This window comes from Lycorma delicatula, chromosome 9 (genome assembly GCF_047948215.1).
Source record: "Lycorma delicatula isolate Av1 chromosome 9, ASM4794821v1, whole genome shotgun sequence".
In the NCBI taxonomy this organism is placed as follows: domain Eukaryota; kingdom Metazoa; phylum Arthropoda; class Insecta; order Hemiptera; family Fulgoridae; genus Lycorma; species Lycorma delicatula.
Genome location: NC_134463.1, coordinates 66,286,171 through 66,307,360, shown reverse-complemented (window position 1 = coordinate 66,307,360; position 21,190 = coordinate 66,286,171). Strand labels below are relative to the sequence as shown.

Sequence of the window (21,190 nt, the reverse complement as noted above, 5' to 3'; positions counted from 1 at the left end):
GGGTGTGCATATAAATTAAAAAAAAATTAACATTAATTGTGTAATTATCTTTTATATCTTTTTCTTATAGGACTGTTTTTAATTTGTGTTTAAATGGTAGATGAACCCAAGGCAGATAAAAGTTATTGGAACTGAAAAATTCTTAAGACTAATAAATGTTTGTATTCAAAATAATGATTTCCTTGCTCTAAATGGTTCAAAGTTTTAATTTTATATTTAGGTAGTTTTTACTTTTTAAATGAACTATTTTAGGTAGATATTGGGAGCCTTAAATGAGCAATAATTGTATTTTAAAAAACCTGTTATCTAAGGAAAAACATTTAAATTTGCAAGCTATGAATAGTACTAATGTGCATGAATTTTTTTTTTTTTGAATTTTGTACAATTAGTTAAAGTCATATGAAACAATTTATTTTGTCTCTTTTTCAGGAAATATGTCAGAATGTACTGGTCATTTTGGTCATATAGATCTTGCTAAACCGGTCTTTCATGTTGGTTTTGTTACTAAAACTATTAAAATACTTAGGTGTGTATGTTTCTACTGTTCAAAACTGCTTGTCAGTCCTGTGAGTATTTATAATTAAGTGTCTGACTATGATTAAGTTATAGTGATGATATTGTGTGTGACTTAGTTTTACCTTCTTTAGTATTAGTAGTAATAATAATGGTAATAATACTTGTACAGGTAATAGTAGTAGTACAGGGTGTTCAGCTTAAAAGAGGCCCCCATTACTCAGTAGTTTATAGTAAATGCATATTTTTGTTAAAATGCATATATTGGTGTGAATTATTGCTGTAATTATATTGGTGTGAGTGTGGAACATGTCGGTATGACTGGAGCTGGAGTGGAGAGGACTATTTATTGCCTGCACATTTGAGTATTGCCAGTTTGTGTCGACCATTCAGGCATTGGCTTTTAAGCAAGATTGCATAATCGTTTGTTGTTTTTTTAAAATTAAAATGTGGTTGACTATTGAAGAATGTGTATTTATGATGGAAACTTATTTAGAGATGATACCTTGTGTTGTGCGTCAGCAAAAGTTCAGGGAGTAATTTGAAAAGGAAACACCAGTGAAAAATGTAAAGAATTTTGTGAAGCAGAAATGTGCCCGATACAGGTCAGTTTTTACGGGATATTAAAACCACAGTTACAAAATCTTCTCATAAATCTTTGCAGAGACTAAGCCAAGAAAAGCATATTTCACTAGATTCAGCCCACACTGCAGTGAGGAAAATGCTGAAATGTTATATCCAATGCAGGTTTTCCATGAGCTAACTAATACTGACTATACTAATAGGGTTCACTAATGTCAATGGTTCAAGAACTTCATAAGAGGCAGCATTGGCATTTTAGATCAAGTATTTACAGATGAAACGTGGTTTCACCTTGGTGGGTATGCTAATAGTCAGAACTATTGAATCAGGCGTATGATGTGCAGTTTCAAGGCAACAATTAATAGGACCCTTGTTTTTTAAAAATAACTTGAGTATGTTGTTGTCTACAAGAGATTATTCAACAGTTCATAGCCGTACTGCAAGAGGATGTGTATAACTGCTGTTTGCAACAGGACATCCTGATCCCATAGGGGAAAACACCTGCCATTTGATGGTTACAATTCCGTACAGGTTGGATGGGCTTTACTGGAGGTCATCTTTAAATCCTTAGTAAAATGCATCTCGCAGCCTTATCTTACCTCAGCCAGAATCCCACCAATGCAAATGCCACATATAACATTCCCTTCAGCTCTACTACCTTAAGAACTCATAAAAACCAAACAGATTATATCTCATCAAGTCTTTAACAAGGCTGATTTGATAGTATTTAAAGGAACTGCCTTACAATACCCAAGAGTATATAAGGAGAGTGCAACACACAACAAAAAACAAAACAGAAATAAAACGTAGAACAAAACATAAAACAAAAATGAAAACAAATCACAAAAACATAAAACAAAGAAATACTAAGACAAAACAGCAGGGCAAACCCAGGCAAAACTCTGATCCCCTCCACAATTCAAATGATACAATGAAGCAGATATACTGTATTAAAGAGCTTTATAGGTACTTAGTAAATTATATACATATTAATAAAAAAATCACCAGTTTTAAAGTAGTATTAATAAAGATTATTATTTTTCCTAAGTATACATTGCAATCTATTCAACTATTGAACAATAAGCAATTTTCCCCATGGCCCAGTGAGATGAAGATGATATGTATGACATGTAAATGAGGTTTAGTCTTCTACAGACTCAGGCTGACCATTCCTTAGATATGTGGTTAATTGAACCCCAACCACCAAAGCATTGTTGTGGTATTCACTGTTTACTATTTACATCCATATAGAAGCAACTAACTTTTAGTAGAGGAGACATTGGGAGAGAAGTTTTGTGCAAGTAAGAACAGTTTTTACTGATAAATTTGCCAGTTTTATTGGTAATTCTGAGCGTGGTTGTTTGCAAAACAGCTGTAATACAATTTTTTTAATAAATCGTGGAGTTATGAATCTTATATCAAGTGACTCAAAAAAATAAACTGAGAGGAAATTCCAGAAAACAATTTTTTTTTACTACTGGTTATGATCCCTTAAACAAGGGATTTGTGACTGAGTTTACCACTAGACTGAGCCCGGTGGGCTTGTAATAAAAAAATTAAGTAGTTTAAATAGTAAATATAAATATAACCTAAGGTAATTAAAAAAACCAAACCTTTATAATTTTTATGGTTTTGAAAACAAATTGTAAAGTTTTTAATTGCAGTAGGTAGATAAAAAACCATTAAGAATGTTTGCAGATATATCTGTAATAAAGAGAATGATATCGTTATAAGTTCACAGTAAAGTTAAAATACTGTATCCTTCAAAAGTTGCATATAATAAAAAAGTATATATTAAATTGAGAGGGGTGAACCCATAAGATGATCAGATATCAGCCATCATGCAGATATTTACATGAATGAATTTGAATATTCATTTTTATCTAACACTTTTAAAAACCACCAAATACTTTCACACAAAAGATCTGTAGATGATATTTTAATTATTTTTGATCAGGATACAGATAATGACACAAATATAATTATTAATAAAATTAACATGCTTAATCTTGACATCAATTTCATAATAAATCATGAAATTAATAATAATAGTATTAATTTTTAGATATGGCCATTGAAAAGAATTTTAATAATTTAGAAATAAACATATATAGAAATCCATCACAACATAATACTATAATACACGCTAATTCATCTCATCCATGGAACAAAAAATGGCAGCTTTTAACTGAGAGAGAATTTACAGAGAGAGCTGTTAATTATCTTGAACCCAAAAAAAAAAAAAAAATGCAGAAAAAAAACAAAATAAACATAAAAGTGAAATACCAAAATAAACATTATAAAGAATATAGCAATATTGAATGGTTACGATGAAGAACTAATCAATAAGTTATACTTTAAAATTAAAAATAAAATATACATAAAAGAAAACATAAAACTATTTCATAATGATTTAGAAAAATCTTAAAATAGAATTCAATCCATTTTATAAATATTTTGATAAAATATATAAAACCTATAATCTAAAAACAACATGCGCTACTAACAACAAATTAATAAATTTTATAAACAATTAGCCATACTAAAATAGCATACTCCAAAATATAAATAACTTAGATAGACAAGGATTATATAACTTAAAATGCGAGGATTGTCATTTAGAATATATAGGTATGACCAATCGTTCTTTTTAAAATAGACCCAAAGAAGATATTAATATCATAAAGAAAGACCACTTAGATAAATCAAATTACACTAAACATATATTACAGAGTAAACAATTATAATCCTGATAATTTTGTTAAAATATTAGATATTTCTAATGATTTTTATAAAACCAGCATCCTTGAAATACTTAATATTTGTATTATTATAACAATAAATTAATCAACTAACAAACTAAATTCGAGGATGATATTTTATTCAAACAAATAATTATCAAGATACCTAACCTGTTTTTCAGTCTAACCATTAACATTCATAACAACTGCAACTTTCCTGCATAACGAACATAAGTATTTTTACACTATGACAACCAGTTGTTAAGATTTTAATATTTTTATAACTTATTAATCCAATTATGTTAAATAATTTAATTTAAATTAAATTTTGATTTTAATATTTTTAAATGGAAATAGAATTTTTCTTGATGTGGTTGAATGACCAAAAGTACTTGAAAAAAGCACAGACAAATTGTTGGTAAGGTTGAATTTTGATTTGTTTTATTTATACATAAATAATATTATATACCAATTGTGCCATGATTAAAAAATTAAAGGTGCTTTTAAATTTAAAAAATTAAAAAATTCACTACCTGTGAATTAAATTCATGTTTAATTTTAATAACTATTTAAAACTTTATTTTCCTTTTGCCTATATTAACCCTTTTATTTCCTTGTAAAGCATTTTTGACTATATTTTCAACATATATGTTGATAACATCAAATGTTGATATCATATATGTTTAAGTTATAACAAAAAATGCTTGGGAATATTAGAACCTTTACCTTATTCCTCTTTTTTCGCCGTATAACTATTTTGTGTATCTTTTATTTTATAACATTTTCTGAAATGTGTTTCATGAATTTTTCTAATCTGCTGTTATACTTTTTTTTATTGTTTATAAAACACTCTTATTGTTTTAGTTAACCTTCTTACGATCAGTTATTTTTAGCCCAATTATATCGCATGTTTCTCTTCCCTTCCTGAGTACATATTGTTGCATTCTATTATCATTTACTCTTATCTTTGCTTAATCATTTGTTAAAAATTCACAGAATTTTTGTATTACAGTTAGGAGTATAACTATTCATATTTGTTAATTAGGAAAAGCATGCCTACTTTCTGTTGATAGATCATAGGTGTATTGTAAGAATTTTAGTCAAACAAAATAATAAATTTGATAAAGATATAGATAAAAATGTTTTCTTATGTTTAGTGGAAGTGGGTTAATTGGGTGGGTATATTATAGCAACCATTTTTTATAAGATAAATAATTAATCTTGATATTTTATTTCAGAGTCATCCAAAGATAAAAGAAATTGTTATGAAGACTAAAGGACAACCACGTAGACGTTTAACATTTGTATATGATTTATGCAAAGGCAAAAATATTTGTGAAGGTGGAGATGAAATGGACTTGAATAAAGACAATACTGAAGATCAAAATGCTCAGCAGCCGGTAATATTTTCATGTTATAATAATATTTAAAAATCAAATATACTTTTATGTTTAAAAATATTTATTGATTAATCATGTTTAATAATAGGATCAGTAGTTGAATAAATTTAACTCGCTATTAGTTTATGTATGTATTATTAATTGTTGGGTTATATTATTTGCCCTGATGAATGGGATTCCTATTGTACATTCCACTTAGAGACACTGACAAGACTGATTTTGATGCAGTTTTTTCGAGCAGTAAATGATTTTAAGTTGCTATCTAATTATTTCATCTAGGAGTCAAATTGATTTCTTGGATCAGTGTTATTGGTTTGTCTATGAGATTGAATTTCGACAGATTGAATCAAAATTGAAAATTTCTACCAGGATTTGTATAGTTAATATGCAGAGTGTTGTATTTTCTTCGTTTGTTAGTACACTTCTTCAGTGGTTGTTCCCAGTATAGAAAACTTTCAATATAGATCTTTATGTAAATAGTTTCAAACGTCTCTGATTTTACACTGTTTTGTAGATGCAGTTCACAATACATATAGATGTGGATTATTTGTTTCTTAACTGACTGGAAAAATGACTGTTTTTCTGGTCATTACCATTTCTAATGAATTGTGAACTAAATTATAATTATTTTTTTTAATGTTCCACACAGAAATAGATTGTCATTTAAGATTAAAAAAAAATTTAATTTTCAAAATCAGAATTTTCAACTGTAACGTAAATTTGAAAGAAGAACAATTTTGATGTTCTGAAAGGTACATAAAATAAAAGAAGTTTTTAGAATCACTAATTAAAAGGTTGCAAGGTAGATTTTTAAATTCAAATTATTATTTTCTTTTTGGTAATTTAGTTAAAATATACACAAATATTTGTTACTGATATGAAAAAATTCTTGTCATAATTGAATCTGAATATCTTCGATTGAAATTAAAGTAGAATTTAAATTCAAGTAAATGCTGAAAAATATTTTACATAGAATCATAGTTATATAATGTTGATTGTTGTAATCAGCATTCAGTGTTATAGAATCTGCTTCAAATAGTATTTATACTTTTTTTTTTTTAATAAAGCAAATAAAAGTAAAATCAATTATTTCATATGCAGTTAATTTTACTTTAAGCTCTTCAGTTTATTTTATTTGTGAAGAGCAAGAAAAGTAAGTAGAAAGATTTAATTAATGATTTTTAGAACATTATCTTCGAAAACAGAAATTATATATGCTACATATTATGTGTGGTATATTATTTACAACAGATGTCCTGTATTATAATTACTCTTAAGGCTTGTTTTTAAGAATAGATGCTGATTTGAGATTACTAGTTACATTTTTTTCTATATGATTAGCTTAGTAATAACGCCATTAGTCTATGTCAACTTTGTTAACAATTTTTTTGTGCTAAGAGCAACAGTTTCTAATATTTTAATAGTGAATACAATTACAGTACCGTTATTAACATGAAACTCAGCATTTCTGATTATGTTTAAAGAAAATATTTAAATTATAATAATTGTTATTCGGGTTGGGAAAAAGGTTTCTTTGTATTCTTCTGATAGGTGCATTTAGGGTCCTATGACTGATAATGTTAATCAAATCTGTCCGCAGTTAGGTGCTATAGAAATGTGACATATCACTGAGTATTTTTAGAAAAGTTATGATTATATTAGTTTATATATTTAAAAGTGAGTGAAAAATAAAGATTTGATAAATTTTGAAATTTTAATTACCAAAAAAGGAAGAATGGAACTAAGAACCAAACTATTCTGAGAAAGGTAATCGAAAATAATAATGAATTCAAGGTAAAAAAAAAAAATGTTCATTACTGTGTATGTAATTAGGTAAGAAATCATTATGATTTTATGACAGCAGAATTGAAAAAAAGAAAAAGAAAATTTTTACAGCACTGAATGTTGTGGTAGGCTTATATTTAGAAGAATTATTTTATTTTGAACAATTAACTACTTATTTAGATGAGGTTCACTAGTAGCTATCGATACTTCAACACAGCCCAAACATAACAGTTCATATATTTTGTAAACAATGTTTTTTTTTTTTTTTAATAGTCTCCACCATCTAAGCAAATGCAATTCCCCTTTTGATTATGTAAGATTGCTACATTTAATTACTGTTTTAATTTAACTATAAATTAAAACTTCCTCATTAATATTATTTATTGGTCGATTTTTTATTTTATAATTAATGTTTACTTTTCAGATAACATGCAGAAATAAATTTACAGAAAAATCTTTAAAATAATTTCATGAACTTTTGTCAAATTATAATTACATAATTTCTATAAAACTGTACATATTATTTTGTATAAACTTAGAATTTTAATAAAACTAATTATCAACTTTACAAAATTATAATTTTTTTGATAGTGTAATAAAATTAAGGTTCTAAACATCCTGGTTTGGACATTATGAGGTTTACTTTAATACACCAAAGCTATTTTAGGAACATTTCTAGATTTTTGAATGTTTATATTGAATAAATAAAAATTTAATATATTTATCACTACTTTCATCATAAATATAACACCTACCTAGGAAGTGAAAAATTCCTTTTTCTTTACACAAGATGCATAAAGGATATTTTGATCTTTTCAGTCCATACTGTTAGTAAGACAACCAATGTAGCACTTTCATTTTAAAAACTGTAGCAGTAAACCTCTGTGTATGTTTTTCACATAAATGTCTTATTGTCTAAAGCAAAATTAATTTTCTTTAAATACTTCGACTAACCTGTCCAGTTTTACTTATTCCCTTTCCTATTCTCTCAATTCTTGCATTCAGGTTATTTTTCCACTGCTCATCGTAATAATAAAAAAAAAATCTAAAATCGGTTCATATTTTCCTCCCATGACTGACCTAGCCTAGTATGTCCTTTTTTAATAAAAAAACCATTAGATAACGCTGATAAAATCATTTTCTTGCTGATTTGTTAGTTTTTTGCTATTTTTATTTATATAGGCTAGGAAAGCTGGCCATGGTGGTTGTGGTAGATATCAGCCAAATTTAAGACGTGCAGGTTTGGATGTAACTGCTGAATGGAAATATGTCAATGAAGATTCTCAAGAAAAGAAAATTCTGTTGTCAGCTGAGCGAGTTTGGGAAATATTAAAACATATTACAGATGAAGAGTGTTTTATATTGGGTATGGATCCTAAATATGCTAGACCAGATTGGATGATAGTAACTGTATTACCTGTACCACCTTTAGCTGTACGTCCAGCTGTTGTTATGCATGGTTCTGCTAGGAATCAGGTAATTTCTCTTTTTACAAGTTAATAATTGTAAATCATTATGGAAAGTATTGTTAATATAACCTATAATCATAAGTAAAATTATGAAAAACTGTGCTAATTTTTTTTTTTTTAATTTCTATGAATATTATAAAATAATCTCGAAGATTAAATCTGTTGAGCAAATTGCATCCTAGCAGTTGAATATAATTATTTTTAAATTACTTTTTTGCACAAAGCATTTTTGAAAAGATCTCTTAGAACAATTTTTATAAAATTGATTAAAAAACAATTCAAAATATTAAAAATTATTGAGTTATATTTAGTTTTAATATTTAAATAAGATTGGAGCACAACACTGAATTACGATAAGATGCACAATTTATGATGAATTTTTTGTTGATTTGAGTTCGTTTTCTTTCTGCTGTTATAAATATAAATGATGTACTGATTTACATTCGTTTTTACAGATTTATATTCGTTTATAGTTGTGTAAGAAAGAAGTCAATGTAGTTAGTCATTTTGTAGAATATAAAATTGTTTTTAGAATGAATTGTATTTATTTTTGTAAAGTAGTTTTTACATATGTTGTATACAAGCATGTATGTTTTATCATATATAAGTATATAATGTGTTCAGGAAACTTGCACCAAATTAAATATTAGACTACATTACTTATTTTAACTAAACATTTTTGAAAATGTTTAACATTATTAATTTAAGTTAATAAGTATTCATTTATGTACAGTATATTTATTATCAACATACAGTCAGGAAGGATATATCAAAACAGCCTTACAGTTAAATTTTGCTTGATTGTTACAGTTACATTTTATAGTCTTCAACTGGATCAGCTAAATTAAAATAAACAGATGTCAGGTTAAAATTGTATTTTTTCATTTGTAATATTAAAAAAATATTCTTTGTCATCATAACAGTTCCAGAATGAATTTATTGCTGCTATCTTTTTGTTTGATCCAACTTATATAATTTAAAATTAAATGTGTGCTGCTTATTAATCAGTTAATTTTTTAATGTATAAATGAAGTATATCTCCACTATATCTTTTTTCTTTTTTATCTATATTAATTTTTAAATTATTATTTATATCGGTTGTGTCTTTTATTAATTACATATTCCTCAGTATTGAAGAATTGATTATTTCCACAGTTTATTGTCCATGAACATCTTTTTGAAACATCATGGCAATAGTATTTCCAATATAAATATTATTGCATTCATTGTATTATTTATATTTAATTGTGTTGATATGTCATAAGTCAGATTTATCATCTCCATTTGATTTGTGTTAAAGTATTTGTTTATGAATTTTAACATAATATGCTATTATTTATGTTACCTCATTGAAGTTGATAATTTCATTTGGATATTTGTGTGTAATGCATATATTTATTTTAGTTAATAGTTTTTAATTTAGTTATTATATGTCAACACAAGCTATTCCTAACATTTTGTTGTTTTATAAGTATGCAAGATTAGATTAAAATGTCTGAAAAAAGTAATTTAGTAAACTAATATTAAAAAATTGAATTACTTTTAAATATATATATATATATATATATATATATATATAATAGCTGTTTATTATTAATTATGAATATAAATTTCAGGATTTATTTTCAGATATGTAATTTTCATGATATTGTAATAATGATTCATTTATCTTGTAGGATGATTTGACTCATAAGTTATCTGATATTATAAAGTGTAACAATGAGTTAATACGTAATGAACAAGCTGGTGCTGCCACACATGTTATAGCAGAAAATATTAAAATGTTACAGTTTCATGTGGCAACACTTGTTGATAATGACATGCCAGGATTACCAAGGTATATTTATTTTATCTAATAATAATTTCATGTAGTATATTATATTATAGCTCATGTAGTTTTAAATGGACAATAATGAGGTCTTACAAGATTTATTCTATCAAATAAGTTTTAATTGTTAGGTCCTGAAATTATTTGTTGTTTGGTTAGGTTATGTACAATTTATTATAATTTTGAGTGTATTTTTAAATTAAATACATTTAATTTTTGAGTGAGTATTTAAAAATGTGTGTATGTGCATGCATCTCTTTCCCATGAGGAAAGAGAGGAAGTATTTTATTAAATCACCTTAAACGTTTAAAGATATATCTTAGAAGTGGCATTAAAGTCAGGTTGAAGGATGCTTTAGTATTGTTTTCATATCATTTATTTTGCCTGTACCTGACTTTTTACGTATTTATTTACGTATTTTTTTACGTATTAATTATACAAGGGCAAGTCAAAAATTTATACACTTTCGCCATAACACACATTCAAGGTTTTCATACTGCCTTCTGCGCATACTTGTTTAGAATTTGTACGACTTAGATGAAGTATGTGAAATTTAATCTTGATTGCATCAGTTGCCTTCTGGCTATTACAGTGTAAACATTATCTGCTCTGCTAGCAGTTTGCACCAAAGAGGAACAATGAGCTGTGATCTGATTTCTCGTTATCGGATGGTGTGAAAGGGACTGAAATTCACCATTGAATTTTATCATAAAATGGAGACAGTGTTTTATCATGTAAAATTATTTTTCTTAGATTCAGAAGTTTAAAAGTGGCTGGATGAGTGACTCACAAAGAGGAAACAGGACGACTGTCGACCTTCACCATGGACGACAAGATTCAGTTCGAGATATTGTTCTGCGGAATAGGCAAATTACAATCAATGAGGTAGTGTCTTTAAACATAAGTTATGGTTCTGCCCATCAAATCATCCACTATAAGCTTCTGTAAATTGATGTGCACAGTGGGTATCAAGACAGCTTACTTAAAACACAGCTCAAATGTGTTGACATCTGCCAACACCTACTTGATTGCTTCAACAAGGAAGGTAACACATTTCTGAGCAGAATAGTTGCTTGTGATGAAATATGAATTCATCACTATAAACTAGAAAATGGAGTGGAAACACAAATGATCTCTGACAGAAAAAATTCAAAATTGAACCATCAGTGGGAAAGATTATGCTAACCGTTCTGGGGGATGTAAAAGGGGCTATAGTGGAAGACTTCATAGAAAAGGAAATCACAGTCAAAAGGAAAGTTGTGAGTTTGAAAACAAGCAGAAGTCGGGGATTTGCAAATAAATTCTTAAATCTATAATCGGAGAAAGTGTTCATTGTATGACAATGCCCGCTTGCAGATGATTTGCCACACCAACAAGTTTTAATTTTTTAGGTAGTGGAACACCTTCCCTATAGCCTGATCTTCCTCCCTCTGACTTTTATCTGTTTGGTTCGCTCAAAATTGTTTTGCGAGGTCATTGATTTTCTACAGACTTAAGACGTGCAGGAAGCAGTGCAAAAGTGGCGACCAACTGAAAACTTTCTTCTTAGAAGGAATACACAAGCTTGTGGACTGCTGGATCAAATGCATTGACAAGGGAGGTAACTTTGTAGAAAAATGATGTACACGTTGAACCCCTACCTTGGTTTAAATAATTTGTAGGATGAAAAATAGATCATTTTTGACCCTTCTTCATAAATGCTATTCAAGAATTCAGATTTATCATAATTAACTTGATTTTGATTAATTTTCTTTAAAATTGTACAATTTGTTTCTGTATTGAATTTGCTTTATTTTATCTGTTTTATAGAGCTATGCAGAAATCTGGTAAACCATTAAAAGCTATTAAGGCAAGGTTAAAAGGTAAAGAAGGTAGGATTCGAGGTAATTTGATGGGTAAACGAGTCGATTTCTCAGCAAGAACTGTAATCACACCAGATCCTAATTTACGTATTGATCAAGTCGGTGTACCACGTTCAATTGCACAGAATATGACATTCCCTGAAATAGTTACACCATTTAATATACATCTGTAAGTATTCCTTGTTAATATATGTTAAGTTTAATCTAAATGATTGTATTGATCTGATCTTAAGTTGCACTTATTTTCAAAAAAAAGAAAAAGTACTGTTTATATACAGATGTTAATTTATGAATAGTTTAGAATTGCTGTGTTGTCAGTTATTTCAGCTACATTAGCTCTACACAGGTAAAGTACATGCCCCCCACTTATTTTCCAAATGACAACTAATTTTAATAATAAAACCTTGTTGACTAATGTATTAAATTAATTTCATTAATTACACTCTACATAATAATTGACAACAAAACTTTGGAAATGATTGACAATGTAACTTTCTTAATGCATGAATTACAATTTTCCCCCTTATTACTATTCTAAATTTAGGGGTATGGGCTAATGAAATATTTTAGACCAGTATGGTAGTCAACTGCTGGTTCTTCTTGCATTTTTCTGTGTATTTTAGGTTTTTATAATAATTCATTAATATTGTTATATTTTTAAGTATTATCAAATATGTATATATTTTTTCCCTCTATAACTTGCTATATTTAGTGTTATTCCCCCACATATAGTTTCTTCTATTCTTTAAAATTATTTGATAACTAATTTATTAAAATTTTTTTCCAGTATGAAGGAGTTAGTAAGTCGTGGTAATTCACAGTATCCTGGTGCAAAATATATTATTAGAGATAATGGTGAACGAATTGACTTACGTTTCCATCCTAGACCTTCTGATTTACATTTACAGTTTGGTTATAAGGTTGAAAGGCACATTAGGGATGGTGATCTTGTAATTTTCAATCGACAACCTACATTGCACAAAATGTCTATGATGGGCCATAGAGTTAAAGTATTACCTTGGTCTACATTCCGTATGAATTTAAGGTATGTGAATTCTCTCAAGTGTTATAGTTTTTTATTTATTAATGCTATATTATGATTACGAATATTTTATTTATTTATTATGTTAAGCAATTCGTATATTTTAATTATAGAAGTAGAATTGATAAATGTATCAAAATAATTATGTGTTTTGTTATATATAATCCAATTCTGGTGTTAAGTAGAGAAATTGAACACAATAATGATTAAAAAAAAATTGAAGAGAATTAGGGTTCAAAAAATAAAAACATATTTAGTATATAGTTTTGCCATTAGCATGCTACACAGCAGTTACACCTAGTTATTTATTATCTATTGCCATATATTTATGATTGCATTCATGTGGAAATTAACAATGTTTTATAAGCTTATTGCTAGACAAGCAGAAACTGTTTCTAGAGAATGTTAAACGTAATAATATTTAAAAAAAATTATTGTATTTGTAGGGTAAAGTTTTATGTTCTTTGTTTTATGGGACTCTTTATCAGTGTAGGAAAGCTGAACTGTGAGTAAGTTATGTAGTGCACCAGAATTAGAAAAAAAAATTTTAATTATGAACAGGTTGTGTATTGTACTCATAGACCAGAAATTGCTTACAAACACGTGAGTGCTTAATGTACAGGATGCCCATGATCTGAGACACTTAGTGATCTAAACAAAAGCTGAAGACACTGCCACATGTCTAATAATATATACTAAGAACACTTATAAAATATGGACAAATTTTTAAAAGTTACCATATCTAATTTAGTATTAAAAATAAAATTTTCTTTTGCTGTATTATTTTGAAATGATTGAATTTTAATCATAGAGTTTCATTGTAATTAATAATTACTATTTTTACATTAAATAAGGTTTTATAAATAAAGATTATGCGTGGGTTTGTTTGTTTGATGTATGTGCTTAGATTTTTATTTTAGCTGATATTGGTGTAGAGTGGACAACTACGCACAGCACACCAACAATTCATTTGTTTGAGTGATTTATATTTCCTTATATGAGTGATTTATCAAAAATTATATTTGCGTTTTGGAGATAAAAAAGGAAAAAATTGGGATTAGAGCTCTGTTAAAAAATCACAACTCGAGAAACGGTTAAAAATGTTCAGGATTTTGAATCTTTTCTTTGTAAAGGTTTTTGTTGTTAGTGTGCTAAGTTCATTAACTTTATTTTGTTACAGTTGGTAAAAACATTTAATAAAATCATTTGTAATGAAACATAAACTATGCAACATTTTCGCAGCGAACCATAAGCCCGCCTTTTTTCTAGTTACTTTCTTTTTTGCTAGTTGATATATTAATAACATTTTATGTGTATTTTTATGCTTGGTATTAGAAAAGTTTAATATAAAGAAATTTTGTTATTTTATAGTTGCACATCTCCATATAATGCTGATTTTGATGGGGATGAAATGAATTTACATGTACCACAGTCGATGGAAACTCGTGCAGAAATTGAAAATATCCATATTACGCCTCGGCAGATTATTACACCGCAAGCTAATAAACCCGTTATGGGTATTGTGCAGGATACATTAACTGCTGTTAGAAAAATGACCAAACGTGATGTATTTCTTGAAAAGGTATTTTATATTATACTAAAAAACATTTAAATTGAAGTTTTTTTTTTTTTTTTTGTCTAATACATTTAATGTAGTACAATTTAATTAATTATGAATTTATCATTTAGCATAAAGTTTCTATCTAGTTGTTATAGTGAAAATATTGTCTTCAATTTTGACATTGGGTTATGGACTTGAAACATATTCTTTAATATTTTGTTATGTGTTAAGACATATTATGTTGAAGTGCTTCTGTTATACTTTTAGTTAATAGTGAGGAGTGGAGAATAAGACTATTTTATCTGGTTATCTTTTTTAGCTTCTCTATCAAAGAACCTACAGAATTGGTTGAGTAAAGATATTGACTGCAAAATTATAAATCTTGTGCTTTTTACTGGATTGAAATTTGCTATATTCAAACCGTGTGATCAGACAATGAATGTTTTGTTATACATTTGTAATATGATATTAAGTAATTCTCACCATATTTCATGAAGTATTTATTTTTTGATATTTCATGAAAACAGGTGGTTTGTTTGCTTTTATCTTGTAAAAATAAAAAGTAGAAGTTATTGTATATTAATTTATTGGTTCATTATAAAGTGAAGCTAATTGTTTTAATGTTTTCAGGAACAAATGATGAATTTATTGATGCATCTTCCTATTTGGGATGGTAAAATGCCACAACCATGTATATTGAAACCTAAACCTTTATGGACAGGTAATTTATTAATAATTGATTTTAAAATTTATTAATGTTTGTATTATTATTCATAACTTTAAAGTGAAACATCTGACGTTACATTATAAAACAATATTAGTGATTTTCATGTATTACCTGTTGTCTTGCAGCCATGTTGCCTGACATGCTTACACAAAAAGGGACTTCATCTTAACATCCAAATATTATGAAATATATCAACACATGGCAGTGATAATGAATAAACAGTTCAGATCCAACATGTTCAGTGACTTTTCAACCATATTCTGAACATGTGTGTACTTTATAATTAAAAAATAAAGCCATCAGTAACATTGGCTAACAAGGATGAGAACAGCGGAGCCAGTTTCTGAATATGGTCACAAGAACCATTGATATTTGGAGGCATGGTTCCAGATTTTTATTCCTCAGAATTAGACAATTTGTAATCGCACATTGGTTCTTAAAGCAATTGATTTCATCTTTGTGTACAGTAATGAAGTTTGAATGAAGTATATATTTTTAAACCATAACATTTATTGCAGTCAAGTAAGGGAGAACATCATATTCAGATTTATTACGGCCTTATTAATAAATATTAATAATAAAAAATATTATGAAGATTCTTTATCATTTAAGAGATAATTATAGAACATTTGATTTATGCAAATTATGAATCAGAAGGAGCTCTATTGCCCTAGTCACTGATAATTATCAAAATAGTGAATTAGGTTAGCTTTGTTTAAATATAATGGTAATCATCCAGTATGCTAATTATAATTCATAATAATTATAGTGGTGGGATTATAATTTACTTGTAATTACAAGAATATGGAATGGAATTAAAAATAAAGTAATGGAATTACTGTGCTATAATAAATGGATACTGAGCCGATTTATTATGGACAACAGACTTATACTTGTGCTTTAAATTAATTTTATCACATGTATGAGAAAGTTTATAAAATAATCAGGCTAGTCGATTAGCAGTTGACATCTACTGATTAATAACCCACACACCAATCGCCAAGAGTTCTACAATGTTCTTACCTGTTGTAGAAGTATATTTATATTTATGTTTTACAGCCAAAACTTGTATCACTATATTCCGGGGTCATTAGGAAAGTTCTCGCCTTGACACAGAGTAGCATAAATATGACCAAATTAATATTATATTTAACAAGTATGATACTTTAGATAGCATATTGTGAAGTTTCAAATATGATTAGTTGCTTGTTTGTGGAGATCAAGTAAACCAAACAAGTTTTGACATATTCTAAAAAATGGATAAAATTTGAAGTTTGAGCTTGTGTAAAGTACTGCGTAATCCTTGTGTCATAAAACTGTGCAGCAGATATAAATATAAATTCAGCATGTATGAGTAATATCTCAGTAGTTTAGGTAAAGTCATTCTGTCACTCCCACCTACAAGTACAAATACTGTTTTACACATATAATGTACTGTAAGCTATCGTTTTTCTGGCGTCATGGCATGCTGATAATAAGCAATTCAAAATATTTAAGAGAAAGAAAGTGATTTTGTGAAAGACAATTTATTATCCAGATGAAACTTGCTTTAATGCGGAACAGGTACAGGAAAAGGTATGGATGGATAAAGAAATAAAGAGCATAAAAGATGCTTTTATGAAAGATTGTTAACTGGGGTGAAAACACCAGTGGAAAAGGTAAACGATTAATAGAAATGCACGTAAAAAGTTAAAATTGGTTTTTGAACAGTGGTTTATGGATATTTGAATCCAGATCTTCCCACTAGTATCACAGTGAAATGAATGTTAATTTTATAGACTGGTTAAAAAAAATTGTTGAAATTGTTGCTGAAGAATCTGTCATAGCAATGGATAATGCTCCATACCATTGCCTGAAAATTGAAAAAATTTTTAATATTTTTACCCGAAAATTGAAATTATTAAATTGTTAAAATCGAAGAAAATTGCGTACATTGAAGACATGTTAAAAGAACTTATAAGACTAAAATAAGTTAAACAAAAATTATTATAGAGCAGATGAAATTAAAAAATTGTGTCATTTTGTGTCTTCCTCTATCCCATAGCAATTTTAACCCAATGTTATTGATATGGGCACAAGTAAAGGCTACATTGGGAGTAATAACACAACATTTAAGTGATGTAAAAAATTTATTGGTAGAAGGTGTTAAGAATAGATGCAATTGCTTGAAAAAATTGTTTTTAACATATAATTAACAAGAGCTAGAAGTAATTAAAGAAGAAAAAAGCATGGGAGCTGACAGTTTGTGTGAAAATTTATTGATATTTTGATAAATTTGAGAAAGGATGACAATAGTTCAACAGACAGCAGCGTTTCGGGTATTGAAGAAATACATAGATTACAAATATTTTTTTCGGTTTTACTTGATGAAATTTTAATATAGCAGTGATGTACTTTCTTAAAATTTTTAGGATAAATATATCATTTTATCACACTTTTCTAATTTTTTTATTACAAGTTATTTTTACTTCATTTTGATGTTAAAAGTAAAGAGAAGTGTTTCTATCATCATACTGTTATGTTATGGTTTGTTGCATGCTTTTCCGGAAACAAATTATAGTTTTAAAAGGTTTAACCATGATGAATATACAAAAATGTCAAAAAAAATTCTGAAAAATTTTGTGCTTTCTTTGTTTGGCTGAGAACTTTTATGTTCATATGTATTTATTGTTTTGTTCCAGGTAAACAGTTATTTTCGTTAATAATACCCGGAAATGTAAATATGATACGTACACATTCAACACATCCAGATGATGAAGACAGTGGCCCATACAAATGGATTTCACCAGGAGATACTAAGGTAAGTAAAAATTCATCGTGTATAAATATATATTGTTAATTTCAATTAACTTTCCAATATTCAGATTTCAATAGATCTAGTTTTCACCAATTTTATTATATTTTACGAGGTAGTTAAATTTTGGTGTAAAGTATAATTTTAGGGTAAGTCCTAATTTGATGAATATTTCAAAAGAAATGTATAAATTAATGAGTTTCATTAATGTAAAAATTGAAATTTGGTTATATGACGTTTATATACAAGACATAATTCCAATAAATTTTTTAATTTAAAAATAATTTTTTCGTGACTGTAGAAAGATTTCACCATAAGTCAGCCAAGGTATGAAATTCACTACAATTTGGTTTTTGAGTAAAACTCTTGTTAAATAAATAAATTATGAAGAAAAAATACTAAGCAACTACTGAGCTGGAGTTCATTAAACATTTTTCTTCTTGAATATTAAACTAAACTAAACATATTAAGATCATAAAAACAAATTTAAATTGTTACATGTAAGCTGCATCTGAGTATCTTAATGTTTTTCTACATCTCTTTCAGTAAATTTTAAATTTAACTTTGATTTCAGGTAATGGTAGAACATGGTGAATTAGTTATGGGAATTTTATGTAAGAAGACACTTGGTACTTCAGCTGGATCATTGCTTCATATCTGTATGTTGGAATTGGGACATGAAGTATGTGGAAGATTTTATGGAAACATTCAAACTGTTGTTAATAATTGGCTGTTGTTGGAAGGTACAACTTTTGTGTTTTTATGTTAATTTTTTTTAAGCAAGTTGTGTAATTTTTATAAATATCTTAAATATCCTACAGATATTCTATTATGATGATGTAGTCTTTATTTTAGCATGTTGGTTTACATTGAGGTTTTTTTTTTGCTGTTATGAAGAATTTTCATTGTTATTTTTTTGAGTATAACTTATAATTTGCGTAGAATGGGAGTAAACATTTTTTTCTTGATTAATCTGTTTTTCTATAGCATTTATTTAATCCTTATGCAAATTTATTGGGTTATTTAATATGTGTTTATAATATTAGTTATAACAATATTTTATCAAAATCATGTACTCTGTTTGTATAACTAATACTTCTTATCATATATTCATTAACAATAAAAGTAATAAGTTATTTAATAAACTATGACCTTATCTTTTCATTTTATTCAGGTCACTCTATTGGTATTGGTGACACTATTGCTGATCCTCAGACGTACTTGGAAATCCAGAAAGCAATTAAAAAAGCCAAAGAAGACGTGATAGAGGTTATACAAAAAGCACATAATATGGATCTTGAACCTACACCTGGTAACACATTGAGGCAGACTTTCGAGAATCAGGTATGGCCGGTTTCATATCTTAGCTAAAAAAATGTATATAATCTTTATACATTATATATATTTATATATTATCTTTACTTATATCAAAAGATTTTCAGCTACACACAAGTAGCATCTCATCACCAAATAGCATCGGCCATATTTTATTCAATATGTATTGTTACCAAACATATGACAACAGTAGCAGCTTAGATGTCAACTGGAGCAAGGTATAAGTATGCGTTGGTACAAGTGTCACTCCTGCCACTCAGATGACCGTGCAGTACTCCCACTTTAGCGGCGCTGCAGCCCTGCCACTTTCAGGCTCCAATAAAAGGGTGTGCACGAGAGTGAATTTTTAATCCTTGTTGACCACAACCTGGAAAAGACCAAGAAGATGGAAGAAGACAGAAGAATTTCCCTGGCCACCTCAATGTGGGACCTCCCAACAGATGCCAACATCCCCCTGGAGCAGCAGGCCGGGCCAGGCTGGCGGATTCAGCAGCAGGAGCTGGCCCAGCATGGGATTGCTCGGGGGGGGGGGGATTTTTATATCTTGAATCGGCTTAGCTGTGCCGGCAAAAGGTGATCAGCGCTGACCTGACACTGCAGCTGATACAAGTTCCAGGTCATGCCGTTGGTCTTGAAAAATGCACTTAGCACATTCCAGCATCTAATGCAAGATATTTTCACTGGCCTCCTCTGCCAGTACTGCCTGGTCTACCTGGACAACTATTGTGTACAGCAGTAGCTGGGAAGAACACTTAAGCCACCTAGACTTGTTTCTGGAATGCCTACAACATCACCACCTGACATACTCTTTGGAGAAATGCCAATTTGGCCGAGAAGAGGTGTCATTTTTGGGCCATGAAATCACACCCACGGGCAATATTTTGCAGCACAACACCTATGTGCCATTATCGCAAGACACAAGACTCCTGGGTCAAGTAAGGAGCTGCAGAAGTTCCTCAGTACCTGTAACTGGCTGCGAGATTATATCCCAAGATTCTCAGAGATTTCCGTGCCGCTCACTGACCTGCTGCAGGGGAAACACTGGAAATGGACAGGCACCGCACAGCAGACTGTTAGGTTATCTCAGCTGGATCCAGAGCTTCCTATAGTCTTGCAAACCGATGCCAGGCAGCAAGGGCTTGGAACCATGCTTTACCAGCAAGCTGAGAATGGGGACTAAAGAAATATCAGTCCAATGAGCTTAGATGTCTTGCCCTGATGTGGGAAATCAAACGCTATTGACCGAACTTTCATCCTCAGAACGAAAAACAAGGCTTTGACATGGCTAAGGCAGGCCACTGGGCCTTATTGGTTCAAAATGTCAAGTTTACATTAGAGCACTGTCCTGGCTGGAAGAGTGAACTACCAGATCTGTTGTCAAGAGAACCGATGGAAGAAGAAAATACTAAGATGATATGGAATGAAGATAGATACACGCGACTGAACATGGCCAAAAGGAGAGAGCGGTTACATCCCTACTGCAAGAAGTTGTTGCCACTTCCCTGTTCCAGCAGGTGCGGGAAGCACAAGATCCAGAGTGCCAATGATTAC

At 29.0% G+C, this 21,190-nt stretch overlaps 1 protein-coding gene across 1 annotated transcript in view; it reads left to right on the top strand.

Annotated features, from left to right (window-relative positions):
* Positions 1 to 21,190, top strand: part of Polr2A (RNA polymerase II subunit RpII215) — a 52,165-nt gene that overhangs the window by 5,706 nt on the left and 25,269 nt on the right. Inside the window, exons 3-13 of the mRNA XM_075375209.1 lie at positions 430 to 566; positions 5,075 to 5,236; positions 8,204 to 8,497; positions 10,167 to 10,327; positions 12,128 to 12,349; positions 12,968 to 13,225; positions 14,594 to 14,804; positions 15,414 to 15,504; positions 18,192 to 18,310; positions 18,879 to 19,047; positions 19,479 to 19,648. Of these exons, the coding sequence (XP_075231324.1) occupies positions 430 to 566; positions 5,075 to 5,236; positions 8,204 to 8,497; positions 10,167 to 10,327; positions 12,128 to 12,349; positions 12,968 to 13,225; positions 14,594 to 14,804; positions 15,414 to 15,504; positions 18,192 to 18,310; positions 18,879 to 19,047; positions 19,479 to 19,648 (1,994 nt within the window). The remainder of the gene's footprint in view (positions 1 to 429; positions 567 to 5,074; positions 5,237 to 8,203; positions 8,498 to 10,166; positions 10,328 to 12,127; positions 12,350 to 12,967; positions 13,226 to 14,593; positions 14,805 to 15,413; positions 15,505 to 18,191; positions 18,311 to 18,878; positions 19,048 to 19,478; positions 19,649 to 21,190) is intronic.